Genomic DNA, 20121 nt, shown 5'->3' with positions numbered 1-20121 from the left:
CAACTGCAATTTATCACAGGAAAGGGAAACCTGGGTTCGTCCAGATGTTGTTGGATTTCAACTCCATCATCCCTGGCCTTTGGCCATGCTGCCTGGGGCTGATGGGGGTTGGAGTCCAACAACAGCTGGAGGGCCACAGGCCACCCCGTCTTTGTGATAAATTATCTGATTTATCAGAATTGCATTCCAAAGATACAAACCAGGTAAAGGGGAGCCTTCAACTCCTGCTGAATAGTAGGGGTGTGCACGGACCCCCTGCTCCGCTTCTCTTCCAGATCTGTGATTTGCGGATCGGCCCGCTTTGCTCCGCCCCCGCTCCGCCTATGTCCGCTCCGCTGCGGAGCTCCGGATCCGGATCGGAGCTCCGTTTCCCCCCCATAGGCTTGCATTAAGCTAAAAAAGTATACAACTTTTTTTCTGTTAAAGTTAGAAACCTCAAGTTTGGCACCATGACACCTCATGGATGTATACACACGCACGCCAAGACTCAAGGCAATCCCATCATCCCCTGATTTTTGGGGAATTTATAAAAATCAGGCACCCCATTCACACCCCTTTCGATAGCTCCGTCAATTTGCACGTTAAAAACCTCAAACTCACCACAATGATAGCTTATCCAGGGATACACATGCACGGCAAGACTCAAGGCAGTCCCATCATCCCCTGAATTTTGGGGAATTTATGAAAATCGGGCACCCCATTTGTAGACATGGACTGTTCTCTGACATTTGGACAGATAAAAAAAGGGAAGTGGGCACACTCACAGATGCCATCTAGACCCACAATCATGCCAAGGTACAAGGCAATCCCATCATCCCCTGATTTTTGGCAGAGCTTAAACCTGCAGACACTCAATGGGGCCATTTCAAAGGAAATCCCAACATGCCATGAATTGGGGAGTAGAGAGATCAACCTAAATATGAATCTTCTTCCACACTTGAAAAATGGATTTGGAACTTCCAAAAGTCTAATTGAGCACAGGAAGGACTTCTCCCTTGAGTCAAAGCCAGACACAAACCATCCCTGCGAGGCGGGCAGGGGAGGTGGGAGGGAAGGCAGGCAGGCAGCAGACATTTCTGGGGGCATAAGGAAGTGAGCCAAGGATAAGCCAGTAATGCATATAAAATGGAATAAATAAATAAACAAACAAACAAAGGAGGGGTGGAATTTAAAGCAGCAGTGTTGCTGAATAAACAACAAGAAAAACTTTTTTAAAAAGGCTATATCTGTCTTTTACCAGTAAGAGGGTGGTGGTGGACGTGCCCAAAGGGGGAAGCATCAGCCATTTGACGCTCACTTCAACTCATGATAGGCATTGCTCCACTGAGTTACTCTTTAGGAGGGCTCTGATGGCCCTCCAAGTACAGGAGAGTGAGGGCACGTCCACATGCCCTAGGGGAGCTCATCCCCTTGCACCACATGTATTCAGTTGTTCCCCAAAGTTAGGGTGGGTAGCACTGCTGTGTGTTTCCTATCTGTTAGTATGTGTTTGTGCATCTGGTGGAGCTACTGTTTTAAAAAACACTGGGAAAACTCCGTTCAGAGTAGAAAGAGAAGTTTCCCAGAATCCCAAGTTACCCGTTTTGCCTATCCCCTCCTCCAACTTTGGGATCATGTGATCATGACCGGGAGTTGACTCTGCCCCATAGCAATCGAAAAGGTAATCTTTTTCCCGCCTTTACCCTACTTTTTAAAAAATTCTAGCAAGCAAACCGCACCACGCAGAGAGCTGAGAGTAGGCTCAAAATGACCCCTAGCCATGACTCTCTAAGCACAAGAAGTTTCAGAAATATAGCTTCAAAAACAACACAGTTATCCCCTTTTCTTTTCCACAATGCAATCCTATGGGCGAAATGTTTCAAAATGGCGATCGGAGCGGTCCGCGGAAAGAGGATCGCTCCGAAAATGGGCGCTTCTCTTTGCCTTGCTTTTAGGGGTCCGCGGTCCACTTCTACTCCACCTCTGGGCAAGGCGGAGCAGGCCAATTCGCTTCTGATTCTCCGGTTCTAATCGGAGCAGAGCACATGCCTACTGAATTGGATGGAAGTATTGGATATCTCTCCTTGAAATCAATGGGGCTTCAAAGGACTTAACTGAGCAACTCTTTCCATAGTATTACCAATACATCCATGTGGAACAGAACTGCTACACATCTGGTTCAGTGCATGTCTTACACTGTAAAGTTATATTGGTGTTATGGCATTTAAACTGGCTCAACCTGATCAACCTTTCAGTTGAGCTGATGTAGTTACCTTGACTGCCATTTCTCCAAGGATCAAAATAGATTTCATTTTCAAGAACTCTGCTGCCTTCTGTATGACCAGCAGTCTCATACAGTATCCAGGATGTGCGTGCGGGATAACTGCAAATGACAGAATAACGTAACGGTTAATGAGATGTTCCCTTGGCACAGCAGTTGGTATCCCACATCCTGGGAAGTTAGTTGTTGGCCTGACAAATTTAAGGGTTGGATGATAAATTTGTCTCAATAAGTAGTAGCTTTGGCTTAGATGGATTGTAGATTGCATTAACCTAGTTGACCTATGGTGATCAAAGCTGCTCGTCTTTCCCCAGGAGAAGCTGTACATTTAGCTCGGGATTTTGGATACATCTGTGAAACTGAGTTCCCAGCCAAAGCTGTTTCTGAGTACCTGAACAGACAACATACAGACCCCACTGATCTCCACTCCAGGAAGAATATGCTGCTTGCCACAAAGTGAGTAGAAATCATCCTAGAACATGCTTTGTTTTCAAGATCCAGGTCTTGAGGGACCAAAACAGATGTCATTTTAAAGCCAGATCTAGTAGCTACGGCCTTTTTAAACTTCAGAATAGGTGCAGGGCCCCTAATTTTAATTGGGATGGAGGATAGGAGGATTTTAAGACCCAGACCAGCCCCTACTCTACTCGTCTGGGCCTACTATAGAATAAAAATGAACAAGAGTAAAAATGAAAATGAGGCAGGTGGCTACTAGGAGGAGGGCTTTCTCCGCTGTAGCACCCCGGTTGTGGAATGACCTCCCCAGAGAGGTCCACCTGGCGCCTACACTGTACTCCGTTCGTCGCCACCTGAAGACCTTTTTATTCTCTCAGTATTTTAACACTTAATTTTAACTTAAATTTAAATTTTACTGTTTTAACTCTGTATTTTAATTTTATATCAATTTTGCTCCGTGGTTTTTATCCTGGTTGTGCTTTTTATACTGTGTTTTGTATTTGTGCTTTTAACCCTTGGTTGTTTTATTATGGTTTTAATTTTTGTGAACCGCCCAAAGAGCTTTGGCTATTGGGCGGTATAAAAATGTAATAAATAAATAAATAAATAAAGAGGTATTTGCTAGATACAGATTTAAAGTATTGCCTGGGTTTTGGGCCTGAATTTATTTCCCTCCCCCTCGCCCTTTGACAGTGTAGCAGGCTTCTTTCTGTGGGAGCAGTTTAAATTGCATTCAAAATTTGCCACAACTGTTTCCTCCTTGTAGATTTATTCCCCTTGGTATAACTTTAGTTAACAGTTTCATTTTTGTAGTGTTTGCATGGCAAGCTGAATTGAGATTTGACTACTGCTTGATTTGACAGGTTTGCTTATTTTTTTACACTTCTGTATTGCTTTCCCACCAAAGTGGCTTACACATGGTACAAAATAAATTTACAGGCCAGACTTGATTACCTCCAGAAGTAGGACTATATCATGAGTGTTCAGCCATGCTCTTGACATACACACAATGCACCCTTGAAGCTGGAAGAAATGGTTGTGGCTCTCCTATCATTTTCTTGTAATGTGATAAGGGAGTTTGGAACATGCAGCATTTAAAAGTGATGACATTTTTGGAGTAATTCTTCAAGTATTCTGGATCTCAGTGTGGTAGCTGGAGACCAAAACTATCCTGGTGAAGTGTAGGGTGCAGTGTGAGCAGAATAATTAATTCTAGCAGTAAATTAGTAGCAAAGGGTCCATGTGAAAGCAGATCTAGTATTTGAAAAGGGCTCTACGGTGTTAGGCCCAGAAACCCTGTGAGTTAATGTGTGTGTGTGTGTGTGTGAGTAAGTACAGTATTTTGTGGGTTCATATATGTAGTTCAGTATTTCCAGGCTTCATCTTGATGAGCATGGCGGGTGGGGGGAAGCTTATTGCTCTTATTCTCTGCAGTATGATGAAATTGGTTCTGCTTTATCAGTGTTATAGGCAGAGCTAGCTGTCCCTAAAACCCAGATTTTCAATGCCGCGAAAAACATACTTCTGTGTGTGTGTGTGTGTGTGTGTGTGTGAGAGAGAGAGAGAGAGAGAGTAATAGCTCCCACCCCCTCCCCTCATTATGTCCACTGTTCTGAGAAGAAGCAAAAATCCCAAGTAATCCAGAGCAGGATCTGAAAGGAGGATCTGCGCATTTGTGAAGGGAACTTTTATCCTTCACTTTGCTGATGCACCGCTGTGCATCTCCAGTTTATAAAAACAGAGATCTGCTGCATTTGCTGACAGTTCTCTGGAATGGTGTGAAATGGGGGGGGGGCTCTCCCTAGGAGACCACCTCCACCCCAATTTCACCCCATAAGAGCAAACTGTCAGGGACCACAGCAGGTCTCTATTTGTTGTTTTTATTCTGTTGTTTTATACTGTTTTTATTCTGTTGTTTTTATACTGTTGTTTTTATGTTTCTGATTTTTTTAAAATTTTTGTATACTTTTTTAATGTTTACCATTTTTAACTGTTGTAAACTGCCCAGAGAGCTTCGGCTGTGGGGCGGTATATAAATGTAATAAATAAATTATAACCTGAAGATACACAGTGGAGCATCAGCAAAGTAAAGGGTAAAAACTCCCTACAGAAATGTGCGGTTTCGGATATAAATTGGGGTGAATTAACACAGCATCAGAGAAGTTAACTAACACATCTCTGCCCAGCTTCCAGCAACCAATCAGGGGTTGCCATACCCCCTCGCCCCAGCTGGAACTCGGAGCAAGGTCACATGCCAGAAAGGCCATGGTGACCTCGCTTGGAAGAAAAAAGTTGGGGTAAGTTCCCAAGCTTTGATGAAAAGTCCCATGGTGACTGCCGCTCTGATTCTGTGTTGTATCACTGACCCAACAACACTGCGCAGCCACTGCAGGGCTTAAAAGACGTATAGACAGCCCCTGGCCTTGTCTTGCCTTTCTTTTTAACTTATTTTATTTATTTATTAAAACATTTGTATCTCTCCCTATATCACTGGGATCTCAGGGTGGCATACAGATAAAATCATACAAACAGTGTAAAGCAATAAAATATACATAGCTAAAAACAAATTAAACCATTAATCAAGCTAAAACCAGTATAGAATTTAAAAGCAGTAAAGAAATAAAACCATGTGCAACCCTGGTGAATTTAGCCATCAGAGGCTTTTAAAAAGCCATGTTTTAATTTGGTGCCAAAAGGAGGCTAGTGCTGGTGCCAGTCGGGCCTCCACAGCCAGAGAAAGCCCTTTCCCATGTCCCATTGCAGTGTATGTCTTATGTTGGTGGAACACAGAGGAGGGCTCCTCCAATAGATGTCAAGTCTTGGAGAGGCGCTCCCTCAAGTATCAAGGTCTCAAGCCCTTTAGAGCTTTAAATGTCATTACGAACACTACTCCCACCTCGCAGAGTCGATCCAGTAAGATACCATGATCAATGGTATCAAAAGCCGCTGAGAGATCCAGGAAGTTCAACAGGGTAGCACTCCCCCTGTCTTTCACCCAGAGTAGGTTGTCAGTCAGAGCAACCAAGGCTGTTTCAGTGCCATGCCCTGGCCTGAAACCAGACTGAAATGGGTCCAGATAATCTGTTTCCTCTAAGAATGTCTGAAGCTGCCCAGCCACCTCATGCTCAAGCATCTTGCCCATAAAGAGGATGTTAGCGATGGGGTGGTAGTTCTTTAGACATTCTGCTTCTGTTGTAAGAAACCCAAACCTTTTGAAGAGTTCTAATGTCAGCTGGGGAGGGTCGGAGTCAAACTACTAGAAAGTCTCTAGAAGAAATTGGCTGAATAACACAGGTCCTAGACAAAAGCTGGGTAAGCAGAACAGCGTATTTAAAAAGTGGTAGAAGAAACACGGGCTTAAAAGGGGTGGAGGGAGCATGAGGAGGTCACAGGTGAAGAAAAGCAGAGGGGTTGGAAGAAGAGAGAGTGGAAGCGGTCCAGAGGAATTAGTTAAAGGTGAGCGGGAAGAAGTAAAACTTGGCCAACAAAAGGCTTGAATGGAAGACTGGCTATGACCAGGGCAGGATCTACACTATTGCTTATAACGGCTTATAATGGTTATGACAACTGTTCAGGCCCAGGACACATTACATAAGTGTTATATCCCGCTTGGTGTAGAGTGGCCCCTGGACTCCTATGTTGATTTCAAAAAAACGCAAAATATTTGGCTTCAGATTTACAGTAGATTTGCATTATTCATGCTAACCACATTCAAAATAGTTGACCCCATGTTCGTGATCAGGTAACTTTTTCTATGGTGGTTTTTTTTTGTGGGGGGAGGGGGTTGTGAGGTTTTATTGGGGCAGCATGAAGAAAATGTATGTGTAGTTTGCCACTTCATACAAGTGATTCTTTTGGGAAGGCACATACAATGTTTTCAAAATGGGATTGCGTATGGCGGCCATACTGGGTTTCAATAATGTTTGTAGCATCCTCTTAGAATTGAGATTAAAGCCAGGACACTTGTGTGTGGGGTGGTGGGGAATTACATCCTGATCTTGAATGCATTTTTACTTGGAAGCAAGTCCCATTGATTTCAAGGAGAACAATATGGCAGTGGGACAACAAGTAGTAGGCTGAAAGGATCACATATGTGAAGTACTTACGAGTGTACAAAGTTTTCCAAAGGATGTCCGTAGGTCTTGACTTTGTAAATTGACACTATTGGTCTTCCATCTTTAACACTCTAGGTTTCTCAAATCACAACCTTTCTGCAGATGGGTGCATTTTCCACACACCCCCCACATTACATAGATTATCAATTCCAACAGGCTTTTTGCACAAACACTCAGGGGATCACTTCCAAAAGTTATACGATTTACTTTAAAAGTGCATGCTAAGAATCCTCCTTAAGAGTTAATACCTCTGTCTTTATTTTGGGGTTTCCATAAAAATCTACCTGTTCTTCTATATTCATTCTTTCTCATCCTCTAATAATTTGAATCAACATTTCTGTGAAAAGTTAGATCACTCTAGTGGTTGTATAGCAACTTCTTTTTCAAGACTCCCTCCTGATACAGAGCAGAACGATTACAATTAATGAATATTTTGAAAATAACTTCATGAGATGAGATGAGAAAGAGTGTTTCTCAAGTTTAGGTGTAACTCTGATGTGGTATCTAACTATTTCTGCATGTGTACAAATTTTTGTTGCCTCTGTGTCCAAATATTGTTAATTTGTCATGGTATTGCACATCCTTGCTGTCTTGTCCCTTTCAGTTTGGCTGTGCAGATCCATTCAATTTGGGTTGTTGCTGTGCACTTATTCGTGTATAGTGGCCCACTTGGTTCTTGCATTTCTCCGTTAACACAAACATGCTGAAAATTGTGAAACTGTGAATTAGGTGGACTTGTGTGGTCATGGTAAAACAATTGTGTCAGGGCTGACCTTAGCATTTGTACCACCTAAAGCAAAAACACAAAGTTGTGACAAATGTTTTCTGGAACAATGTGTTAGCCAGCCACTTCTTAGTTGCTTCTTCTCTTGCTATTCTAGTGACATTTGTGAGAAGGGCCAGTGATACCTGAATGTTTTTCTCCCGTCTGGCTGATATTTGGGTTGGAAGGAAGCACACAATTGTTGGCCCCACCCACAGTTCCTGCATCCAGACATTGCCAGATCCATGTGAAAAAAGAAAGTGCATTCAAGGCATATGCTTAGTGTGTAGGCTTCTTACAGTAGTTACTCCTGGGGTACTATGGCCATCCATCGCAAGTACTCTAGAAAACTCCTTGTGCTTGCCTGTTGCCACCATAGAATCATTTCCTAACACTGCAAGAGGTTGAGCCAGTGAGGTAAGAGTCTACTATATTTCGGACAAAAATGCAGTTTGAGGTGGGGGACCCTCATGAACAAGATGGCATTGAGTTGTACAGTCATGTAATCCTGAGCACAGTGTGGAACTTGAGTCATACCACAACTCAGCTGCCACGTATGACAAATGGGGGTTAAGATGTAAGTTGTGCGTTCTGATAAATCAATCATAAAGCCACTTTACCAGTCTCTCACACAACAGCTGAGATGCCCTCAGTAACATTAACATCATGCCAAATTGGTTGTGTGAACTGGCAAAATATGACTCCCATCTCTCTTGGTCCATCTTTCCATAGGAAGGGTGACCTTGGGCTGAATTCCCTGTCGTGGAAAAGCCTGAGTTGATTTCAGTCGGATTCTTGGCTATCCATCCAACTTGAGAAAAAATAAATTTCACCCTATGCCTTCCCATGTTTACTGTTAATCATCCATAGATCTGACGCTTTTACAGCAGCAGCTGGGGGGCAGCGAGGTGGGGGGGGATATTAAATCTGCTGCTATATTTAGATGCCTCTCTCTAGCTCATTGAAAGTTTTACAATAGCTTTTCTATTTGTTTGATTTATGCCTCCCTTTGGCTCCTGTGCCATATTGTTTGGTGTTTTATGGTGGGCTTAGGCCTTTGGTAGTATAGGCTGCCTGTTTTCCCACACGTTCTGTCTTGCAGGCAAACCCCAAACAGATCTCATTTATTTCGTGCCCTAGGATGTGGCTTGCTCCGTTGACAGCGTAATTTAAAGAAATATATGGATGGCTGAAAAATCATTTGCTCAAATTTGTCCAGATGTTTTTTAGACGTGATTGGAATTTGATTGCCCTTTTCTGCAGGGTCAAAAGATATTAATGTCCCAGAACTTTAATTGCTAACAGACCCCGCCTTTGCTCTGTGAAGATGGAAAACATTTGATTCGTTATCATTTGGCCTGCAAATTCAAAGTTTCCACTTTTTCTTTTCTTTTTTGTGTTTCCAATGGATAAGGCATGCACATCAGACCTTAAACTTTCTCCGTCATCTGAAACACTTCAACTGACTCCAATTTCGAGACATCACAGCTTATATCATAGTATGGCTTTGTATCTAACATAATTTCATGACTAGTTCACACTACTGTTTATATTTATTGCCTTCTTGTGAACTCACCTCGTCCTGTGTAGAAGATGGGTGGTGTAATCAACAGCCTTGCACCATATTTTGAAGCATTCATACAAGAGATAGGTTCAACTGCATCCTTCCCCAACCCAGTGCCCTCCAGATGTGTTGGACTACAATTCCCAGAATCACCCAGCCATCATGACAAATGGCTGTGTGGTTTGAAGATGGTCAGATATGGGCCACGCTAGCTGAGGATTATAGGAATTGTAGTCCAACACATCTGGACAACATTCAGGTTGGGGAAGTTGTTCTATTAGGATCCATGAGCTTTAGAGGGTCATCTCCTTGAAAAAGTCAGTAGTCTTTCATTCCATTTTATGGATTGCATCCATTGGATCTACTTGAATCAATTGTAGTGAGCATATATTGGTGAGCTGTATTGCAATTTTAAAAAATGGGGAGAATTTATCTTACTTGTCCATATTGCCACTATACCCATTCAGCTGAAGTCCTGAGCAGTAAGGAAGTGAGTGGAGCTGTGCCAGCAGAATGTTAATTAGCATTCAATTCTGATTTCCTGATGTGACCAAATAGTGTTGTTTGTAAACTAAAGGCGGGGTGGGTGGGGTGGAACCCTCTGTGCACCTATTAGCCGCTAGAATTTAAAATATTGGGCCCGATGACAAGTACTTCAGTTGCTGCAGAGGTCAGGTCACAGATTTGTCTTTCTATATGGCACCAAAGTTGAAAAAGAACAATCATGAAGGTGAAGGATAATGAAAAGAATAATACAAATAATGCACATGTTTGTCAAAGTGTGGGGATGTAGAACTATGAATCATGTCTTTGCTTGTGCTCTTAGCTTCGCAAAAACAGACTGATGATAACATTCCTGCCATGGCAAATGGAGCAGCCAGTTTGATTTAACCAGGGCCTCATCCTATCCTACCCCCCACCCCACCACCATCCCCCAGTTGCTTTCTCTTGATAAGGCTGCTCCCTGTTATGTTCTAGAAGCCTGCATTTACCGCTCAATAATGAACATTTTAAATCAGTCGTGTTTAATTGTTTTCACACGGTCTTGCCAATAGCTCAAAGATTAATGAAATATCCCCATGGCTTTGAAACCGGTGTTTTATTGCATATTAAGGCAGTCTTCCTAGTTTCATATTAGTCTGCTTTCTGCTCTCATTCTTTGCTCTCAGCTTTACTTAACCTGGTACCCTCCAGATAGTTTGGACTAGAATCAAAGAACAGTAGAGTTGGAAGGGGCCTATAAGGCCATCGAGTCCAACCCCCTGCTCAATGCAGGAATCCACCCTAAAGCAGACCTGACAGATGGTTGTCCAGGTCCTAGGATTCCTGACCATTGACCATTCTGTCTGAGTCTGATGGAACTTGAAGTCCAAAACATCTGGAGGGCACCAGGTTAGGGCAAACTGCTTTATAGCATTGGTCTTCAGTGTTGTAGCAGTGACCATTTATAGCATTGGTCTTTGACTGAGGCGGGCAGTGCACCACAACAAAGTTCACGCCACCATTTTAGTCATTTGTGTATGTTTAGTTTCTCAGAGAATGGAGAAAAATAGTGGGGGAGGGGAGAAGAGAGGAAGGACAGATATATACTGTAAGCAACACATTTTAAAGTATGTCTTCTGTTGCAATTGCAGCTCAAGGGGAGTGCAGGGAACCCAGGACAGTGTACATTGACTATCTCACTTTGTTCTTGCGACAACCCTTTGAGGTAGGTTATTAGACTGAGGGTAGTGACTTGCTCAAGGTTAGCCTGAATAATTCATGGCTGAGCAAGTATTTAAATTTGAGTATACCACACACAATGCCAGCACGATATTCCACTATGAAAGTGGTATGAAGTAGTATATAAAAGGCAGGAGCCTCACTACTGCTTTATAGCAGTGTTGAAGTGCACTGACAGCCGTTGGGGCCCATTGGCACATACCACATACCACTTTCGTGGTGCTATATCCTGTTTGGTGTAGATGTGTCATGGGCCCCAACAGTTGTCAGTGCACTTTTGTACCTCTATAAAGCAATTGTGTGGCTCCTGCCTTTTATATACCGCTTTCATAGTGGAATATCCTGCTTGGTGCAGATGAGCCCTGACTCTTATTAAAGCATAGAATGGATGGATATTGAAGAAATCCACATCAAATTCAAATGAGTTTGGATTTTTGAATCTGACCTGTAGATTCCTCAGCAGTTTGGCTTTTTCCTTGTGGACCTGCAGAGTGTTTTGATGGGGGAAGCGAAGAGATTTTGTGCAAATGAGCAACTGCCCTTGTGCAAGTGGAATGAAATTCTCATACATCCCTAAAATAAATCTGATTCAATCAGTGAGAGGGCAACGGAATGAAAGATGCCTGACAACTCACAAAACACAGGTGGAAAGTATTTAACAAAACCAGTACATCTCTACTCACAGCAAACTGAAAATGGTCCATGCAAGTTGAGCTTTTTTGGAGGGGTGGGGAGTATGGTGGTCAGCAATTAAAACAATTTGACTTGCTTTGGACTTGCTTCCACTGCTGGTATGCCAACCCCACCTGAACTGATGGATTGGGCCTGTTATCAAATATGTTATGCCATGGGAAGGGAAAGAAGTCTTGGGGGCTGGTGCCCTGCTACCTAAAAGTTATGTAGGTCTCCTTCAAAGAAGTATATGCAACACACACACACACACACACACACACACACATACGTTTTAATTTGCCCAGGAGACAGAATCCTTGTCTAGCCGTTTCCAGGGGTCCAGTGGAAAAGCTTGACATACAGGGGATCCTCATGAAAACCTTCCTAGCCACACCTACAAGGAGAATCTGTGGCCAAGCCCCCAAGAGGGATTATTTTTGATTATTTATACTCATAGAATCATAGAATAGCAGAGTTGGAAGGGGCCTACAAGGCCATCGAGTCCAACCCCCTGCTCAATGCAGGACTCCACCTTAAAGCATACCTGACAGGTGGTTGTCCAGCTGCCCTTGAAGGCCTCAAGGGTCTGGTTCAGCCAAGGGTCTGGTTCAGAAATTCATCATAAAACCCAGACAAACAAAACAAACAAGCCACTAGCAACATCTCACAATTAACTTTATGGGACATGACTGCAATCCTATGCAATACTTACGTGGGAGTAAGCTCCACTTGACTAAATTGTGCTTATGTTCAACTTGTAAATCACATTTGAGATTAAACAAAAGAACCCCAGCTAGCTGAAATTCAACCTTTAGATTTCAATTACAAATTCAAACCATCTTACAAAGGAGTGGTACCATTTCAACACTTGAAAGCCTTATTATCACCATCTTCACTTGCTGGACCATGGAAGATCTATCAATTAACCTGGTACTCCAGCAGATGATGTCATCGCTCCTGTTCTGAAAAATGCCCTAGTGCTGAGTTCCTCACTAACCCTTTCTAGGAGCAAAACACCCTGCAATGTCTGTGTGCCGCTCTGTATAGATATATCACAGTCGTGTTATAGGCTGATTCCTATTTTCTCTGAATACTCTCCAATCTGAGAGCCACCATTCACATCTGACTTAGCTGCAGTTTAGGAATTCTAACCCACTGTGGGAATGGTCAAGTGTAATGCTGGACTAGATAGACCAGCATGATTCTTCTTATTTTTTCTTGAATTGACAAGGTTCGTGGTGACAGACCTTGAAATCCCTTCTCTACATAGCTGAACTGCTAATCAGTCATGGACATTTTGGCTAACATTGGAAAAGTCTATGTTCCTGATCCATAAAATGCAAATACTAGTGGCCTCCCACCCTAAGAGCATGTCATCGTTTGGATCAATCACTCTGAAAAGCTTCATTTTGGGAACCCATGGGCTGAGGTACCATATGTATGCTGATGATACCCAGCTTTACATTTCAGTGGGGGTCTGACCTCAGCGAGGCAGTTGCTACTCTGTCTTGGTGCCTGGCTGAGATCTGTAACTGGATGTCTAGGAGTAAACTAAAGCTAAACCCGGAGAAGACTAAGCTGATGGTGATTGGCCGAGGTCAACAGCTGGCAGATTTGAGGCAGGAGCTCGTAGATCTGTCTATTTCAGGAATCCGACCAAGGATTGTGACTGAGGCGTGGGACCTGGGTGTTATTCTTGACCAGTCCCTAACTATGTCATCACAGGTGGGGGCCGTGGTTCGGAGTTGCTTTTATCAACTACATGCGCTCTGCCAAGTTTGCCCCTTTCTGTCAGAGGCTGATCTTACCACCGCAGTCCAGGCCCTGGTTCTTTCCAGACTGGACTATTGCAATCTGTTGTATACAGGGCTTCCCTTGAAGCAAATCCAACGCCTACAAGCTGTACAAAATGTACAAGGGGCTCCCGAAGTGGTCTTCCATCACTTTGGTGCTTCAAGAGCTCCATTGGCTGCCGGTGGCTGCTAGGGTGTGCTACAAGGTCTTGTTGACCATATATAAAGCCCTGCATTGCTTGGGTCCTGGATACCTGAGCACTCGCCTTTCTCCTGTGTCTCACCATTGGCAGACTCGCTCTCAGGAGCAGGGTGCCCTGATGGTCCCCCGCTACAAATTGGAATGTGCGGGGGCCAGGGCTTTTTCAGTGGCTGGCCCCCGGTTATGGAACAATGTGCCCCTGGAGATTCGACAGGCTCCCACTCTCAATTGCTTCAAACGCCTTTGTAAGGCGTTTTTATTTTCACAAGAGTTTGGGGAGGGGGTGGTTTAAATTGGGGGTCGAGGGCTTTTAACGGTTTGAGGGTGAAGGTTTTAATGGAATTGTCTTAAAGTGGGTTGAGGGTTTTAATGGAATTGTTTTATATGTTATTGTAAAGCGCCTCGATGCCAGAAATGGTGAGGCGGCGCTATAAAAATGCTTTAAATAAATAAATAACCTGCTTGAACAGATCTTGTTAAACCCGTTGTAGCTTAGTGCCAGAACCATAGCTGGCAATAGAACAGATATACCTCTAAACACTCCTCCTTTATTCCTTCTCTGTTTTTCTTTTGTGTGTGTGTTTGGCTTGTTTTCTCAGTAAGCTTAGGACCATGCACATATTTTTGCACAGTTTAACTGGATATGTATAAGGGACATCTTGATTTCAGAGTTTCTTGTTTGGGTTATGGTCAGATACCTTTTCTACATTGCACTGCTTTTCTGCTAGTGGCCCACAATAGCGCAGATTGACCAGGCGGATGGAGGAGGAAAGGGCTGACATGTGGGTGGTGTTGCCTTGGGAAAACTAATTGACAAGCAGGGCAATCCTAGGCATGTCTACTCAGAAGTAAGTCCCATCCAGTCCAGTGGCACTTACTCCTAAGTAAGTGTGCATGGAACTTAAGCTTCATTGATTTTATTTAATCTATCTCCCCGCCCCTGCTTTTTGGTTGGGAACATTTTGGTACCTTCAAACTGTGTGAGTGTCCCTTCACACAAGCGGTGTGCCCATGGACATGCCCCCTGTGTGGAAGTGGATGTTGGAATTCATTCACACAGAAGTTCTATGGATGCATTGGAGTGCTCACACGCAGTTCTGGCTTAAATGCTATGACTCTAATACTAGAAATACTCAAAATCCACACGTCTAAATGCAAAATTTGCAGTGACATGCATGATGTGATCACATACAATTAAAAATGTTTCGTTATGCCTATAACAATAAAAATATTTCAGGCGGTGTCAAACAGAACACCATCCAACGCACAGACTAAAGTTGTCCCATTGCTCTGGCAAATAGAAAGGCCAAAGGACAAGAGCTTTCCTCCATGAGAATAACCCCTTAAGGGTTAATGTGAGATAGTGGATAATATGTTGGAGTGGAGAGACCTGGCTTCAAATCCCTGGAAGCTCATTGGCAGTCCTTCTCACAAGCGCTCACCGTGGATTCTGTGAGGAAAAAATAATCTCCATACGCTGAGCACCTTGGAGGAAGAGCACAATACAAATACAGGGTTTTTTTTACAAGCAATCAAATGCAAAGAGCAAAGCAACTCACCCATACGTCCTGGGAGTTATTGCTCCAATTGTTAGATCCTGCTCAGTATGTTTTTACGGAATGTTAGTAATGCAGTTGTCTGATTGTGTCCAGCCTTGGCTCTTCTCATCTGTTCTGTGTCTTCCTCCTCCACAGGCAACTTTGTAAAGAATTTACAGATCTCTTGGCCCAGGACAGGACACCCATTGGCAATAGCAGGCCCAGCCCCATCTTGGAACCAGGGATTCAGAGCTGCTTGACTCACTTCAGCCTCATCACCCACGGCTTTGGGTCCCCAGCCATATGCGCTGCCCTGACTGCTCTCCAGAACTACCTGACTGAAGCTCTCAAAGGCATGGACAAGATGTTCTTGAACAACAACTCTGCTAACAGGCACACCTCTGGGGAAGGACCAGGTAGTAAAACTGGAGACAAGGAAGAGAAGCACAGAAAATGAAAAAAAAAAAAAGGAAGCTAATGAATTTAGGAAAAATAAATAAAAGAAAAAGCAGAGAGAGAGAGAGAGAGAAATCTTTAAAAACATTTTAATTTTAGCTTTAAAATATTGGATTGGGCTTTGGAAGAATTATACTAAGTAGGTCACACCCACAAATAATTTCTTAAAGAGGAAATAAGGTCAGAGGCGCACAATGGAACAGGAACAGTGGCTCAATGGCTTTTACAAAGGAACTTTTGAAGACAACTTCCAGGAATTTCCACTTGTGTCCTCCCACAATCTTTTTTTTTTAATTATTATTATTTGGGGGATGGCGGGGGGGGGGGGAGGATGAAAAATGACCATAATAATAATTGGTAAAAGCAATCAATAACTTATTGGAAGGATCATTTTGCTAATGTTAATACGTTGGCCGAGATACATATAGTCTGTTTCTGTATTATTGTTATTTTTAAAAAAATGTCTATCTAAAGTAGAAAAAGCGAAAACCTTCTAAGGGATGGATTTATTTTATATTGGACTGTTCTGATCAGGGCAAAGTTTCCTGCTTTCAACTCTTTCTAACTGTAGCCCCTTCATTTATGTGTCATCTTGCCATGGCCTCTCTTCGTCATCAGAATAGCTGGGCCTAAACTTTACCAATAGTTTCTGGCCTCTAGGTTTCTTAACAGTACGGGAGGGGGCAATGGGAAAAAACAAAACAGGCTTACTCTCTGGGTCTGCCTAGACTAGGAGCCGTTTTGGAGAAACAAAAGCCACTGTATGTACACCAAACAGGCTCAGGCTGTGAAGGACTTAAACTATACCTATATGGAAGAGTAAATATTAGCTAAGTAGTTATCGGGTGTCCCTAATCAATACAGACAATTTGTCAAAATTTCCAGTGTTTACTAAAGACTAGATGTTTGGTATATTTAATCCTAAACTTCTGAGACTTCAATTTACAATTCTGACTGGCTGTAAGGAGGTGTAGAGTTTGTACACACGATCTAGTGAAATATTGGGTTGAATCCAGACTTAGTCATGCTTCGGGTACACCCACTGAAGTCAATGGAATCTGTCATGACTAACTTAAGTCCCATTGATTTTGATTTAACCAAGTCATGATCCCAACCATAGACAATAAGGCTGTGATTTAACTTAGAATCAGCTCTTAACTTTCTGCATAACGTCTATCTTTTATAGAGGTATACTTGTGAAAAACACTGCACACGTATGCAAAAGCTGTGAATAAGAAAAGGGAAGAGAATTTTCTCCCATTTGTGGATTGATATATATATATCTATATATATATATATCTATATATATATCTATCTGTATGCACTTTGCATTCAGATGTAACTTTTTCATGTGTATTTGTTCTCCCTAGAGGACAATTAATACATAAAAAATGGATGTTTGAAATCAGTATGATCTATTTACAAGTCAATTGTGGTAGTATGATAACTCCTTCTAGTTGCAGGTCTTCCAATGTACACGCGGAGCTCTCCCACTTGCAAGAATTTACTCTACAGTGCAATGAAACCATATGTCTCACTAGAGAGGGCAGCTCACAGTGCCCAAGGCAGATGCACATAGAGGTGTACCACTGAAGTGAACAGGAAAACCCACATGTGTGGGAGCTTCATGTGTACATTGGCGTGTGTGTGGACCTCCAAAGCTGGGAACAATATGCTTAGGACTGAGGTGCTGGACTGCTAATTCTGACTCTAAATGGATGTTGCCTAATTCTCAGTAATGACAGTCTCTCTTTTTAAAATGTCTGAGATCTCACTCACACTTCTTACTTTTTTTTTTTAAAAGTGTTAGTAACAAGAATGTCTTGATGAGTATGTAATTTCCTTCTCAGGAGTATGCACCCTTTTTATTTTCTTCTGTTTCCCAAAGCTTTGCCCGCTTGGCTTATGAGCTTCTTCAAAGAGGACTAGAACTCCCTACACATTTCATCAGGTACAGAGATGAAAATCCACAATTCTGAGACTTTTCCTTTTCAAATCAAAGCCAGTTGTTTTGGAATTCTGCAGGTGTACTTCTTTAAAGAAGCTCAAAGGGAATAGATTAAGCATGGCAACAGTAACTGAACAGGTGATATCATATTGAGAGGCAAATGTTATTTTCTCCAATATATAGAAAAATTTGGGGGAGGGGCAATAGCATTTGATGCACAGGGTAAATCAGGTTTGCTAAGTGTATTTCCTCTTTAGAGGAGATGGGTGGGACTGAAAAGAGGATCCTTGTACATTTTCAAGTTAGTATCTTAATTTAAAGAAATCTGTTTTCCCCAGGTAATTAAAGGAGTTTTACCATTTTTGGCTTAGAAGACAAACAGCATGTCTTGGGTGGGAATCAAACAACTTCCAGTCATTTGCAGAAATTAAGTGCATTACAGTATGTTTTATAAATGACGTTTTAAAATGTTTTATCTCCTTGTTTGGAATACTGAGTAAAAATCATGCTTAAGTGCAAGCAGATGAATTTCAGCCTGCATGTTATCAGCTTGGAAAGATTTTTTGTTGACTTGTTAATGGCGATAGTTTCATGCATTTTGAAAAATCATTTCCCTTTTGTCACAACAGCTTATGTCTATGCATCATTTGGGCCTTACATACTAGAAGATGAGAATAAGATAAAGATGTATTATGCCTCCACCTAAACACATTACATGGCTGTAAGTTCCATTAATTTTGGTGGAACATACTTCCACTTAAGGGTACTCTGATGGTTGGAATCCATGGCTAGCTGTCCATCCATTTTACTGGGGTAAGCTTTACATTTGGAATTCAGTTTTCAAATGCAATTGGGATCCTTGCAGTTTTCAATCAAAACTTACGTCATTTTGCTTAATATAGACAGAGTTTGTGCAGTGGTCAGTGTCACATTTGAAGTGGCTGCATACCTTTATTTTACCATGTGTACAAATATTAAACATATGCCAGAGAGCTATAGTCAGCTGTGGTTCCCTATTGCATATACATTCACTAAAATGTATATGTGTAGATGCTTCAAATATGAAGGTGAATGTTCTTAATTTATAGCCTAATTATCACTACTGTGTTCCATACAATACGCAATGTAATGTAAGTGCTAAGTTAAGTATTGCGAGTTTAAAACTAGTCCCTAAGATTCTTAATTGCCAACACATAAACCAGCTGAGATGTACTTACAATTAAGCCAGTATCATGAACTGAGTTGTGTTTTTAATTTTTAACAAGACATATTCACAAGCTGGTTAACCTGGAGTATATTGGATGTGATCAAATTATAGTGGAACTTCAAGTGCGGTGTTTAAGGATTAGAGTTCCGGTTCTGTTTACTTTAATGAGACTTGGTTTAAATCCAATTATTTCAGTCCAACTGTGGGTGAAGCTTTTAACTAAGCTCTGCTCCGAAATGCACACATTTGGGTATGTAAATTCTACTGCCTAGCTATGGCGGTCCTCGAGCCACTAATTTTAGAATTTCACTGAAGCAAAGTGTGCACGAGAGACACTGAGCACCACACTGTACGGCAATATTAGGAAAAGGGCTGCCACCCATTTCAAGAAGTTGACTCATCGTATGAGTTATAGTTCATTGATTATATTTGCATATGGGTAAAAATAGGTATGAAGCAAGAAGCATACTTCCTTTGTTTTTAGGTGAGGGATATTATCTTAGTCAAGGCATTCCCTCATATTTGAGAGAAAAGGAAGAATGCTTTTTAAGATGATGCTCACCATCTGCAGTTTTATCTAAGCGATTATATATTTTTAACTGCCCAATATATCAGGGCAATTAAAAATTAAAATGATTAGTTATTGCAGACCTTATTGGAACAATTCCTGGGAAGAACCACTTTACTAGTTAACACAATAACTTCATGACTATCAGCACGTCCAACCAAAGTCAATACAGTTTCTTTTTCTGGAGAATCAAGCACGTGCTTAACTCACTCATATGAAAATCAATGGTACTTAAAAATGCTTTTACTTTCTGTATTTGACCCTTTTGAAATCTGTATCCTATTTGTGTCTCTTGTTCACTCTGGCATCCAAAAAGAAGGGGGAAGGAAGGAAATTTGCCTTTATTTTCTTTACTACCTTAAAGAGCCCTTTGGGGGTCTTTGAAGATAGCTACAATATTGATTAGTTCTTTTTCCCACCCATATTTGTTCTGAATCTAGACACTTTCTTGGATTTTTTTTTAAAAAACGTAGCAAGATCATTTTTAGGCATCACAAGAATAATTTACTACTTTTCAACCCATTGATCCAGGCATTCAGTGCTCAATAAAGAACCCAGACTGGGCTAAATTTAACCAAACAAGCAAACAACAAGCCCTCTGAAGAAATATTCCACTGTTTAAAATTAAAACATTTATGCCTATGATGAATATTAGAATGGAACTAAGTAAAACATTGAGCCACAATCTGCTTCAATTAATGGGGAGATTTCTGTCCTTATTGCAAATACAACTTGTGATCTCAACATCTGGGGGACCCAAATGTCTAGCTTATTAAACTGCAGGCATGCCTACTCTTCTAATTTAAATTTGCTTACTTTTCTGGACAACAACCCAAGGCAACCTGTAAGAGACATCT

The 20121-nt window shown here is 41.9% G+C and overlaps 1 protein-coding gene across 4 annotated transcripts in view; it reads left to right on the top strand.

Moving 5' to 3' along the window:
• TFAP2B (transcription factor AP-2 beta) overlaps positions 1-18408 on the top strand; it is a 57320-nt gene extending 38912 nt beyond the window's left edge. For 2 of the 4 annotated variants that reach the window (XM_063115964.1, XM_063115965.1), the window contains exons 6-7: positions 2575-2716; positions 15242-15567. In XM_063115964.1, the coding sequence (XP_062972034.1) occupies positions 2575-2716; positions 15242-15542 (443 nt within the window). In that variant the 3' untranslated portion in view covers positions 15543-15567. Of the gene's footprint in view, positions 1-2574; positions 2717-15241; positions 15568-17429; positions 18012-18118 lie in introns of those variants that run through there. The other 2 variants (XM_063115962.1, XM_063115963.1) reach the window with 2 other exon arrangements.
• Positions 18409-20121: the final 1713 nt, after the last annotated feature.

Source organism: Elgaria multicarinata, chromosome 2 (genome assembly GCF_023053635.1).
Source record: "Elgaria multicarinata webbii isolate HBS135686 ecotype San Diego chromosome 2, rElgMul1.1.pri, whole genome shotgun sequence".
Taxonomy (NCBI): domain Eukaryota; kingdom Metazoa; phylum Chordata; class Lepidosauria; order Squamata; family Anguidae; genus Elgaria; species Elgaria multicarinata.
The sequence above is the reverse complement of the archived record's forward strand: the minus strand, read 5'-3'. Positions and strand labels throughout refer to the sequence as shown.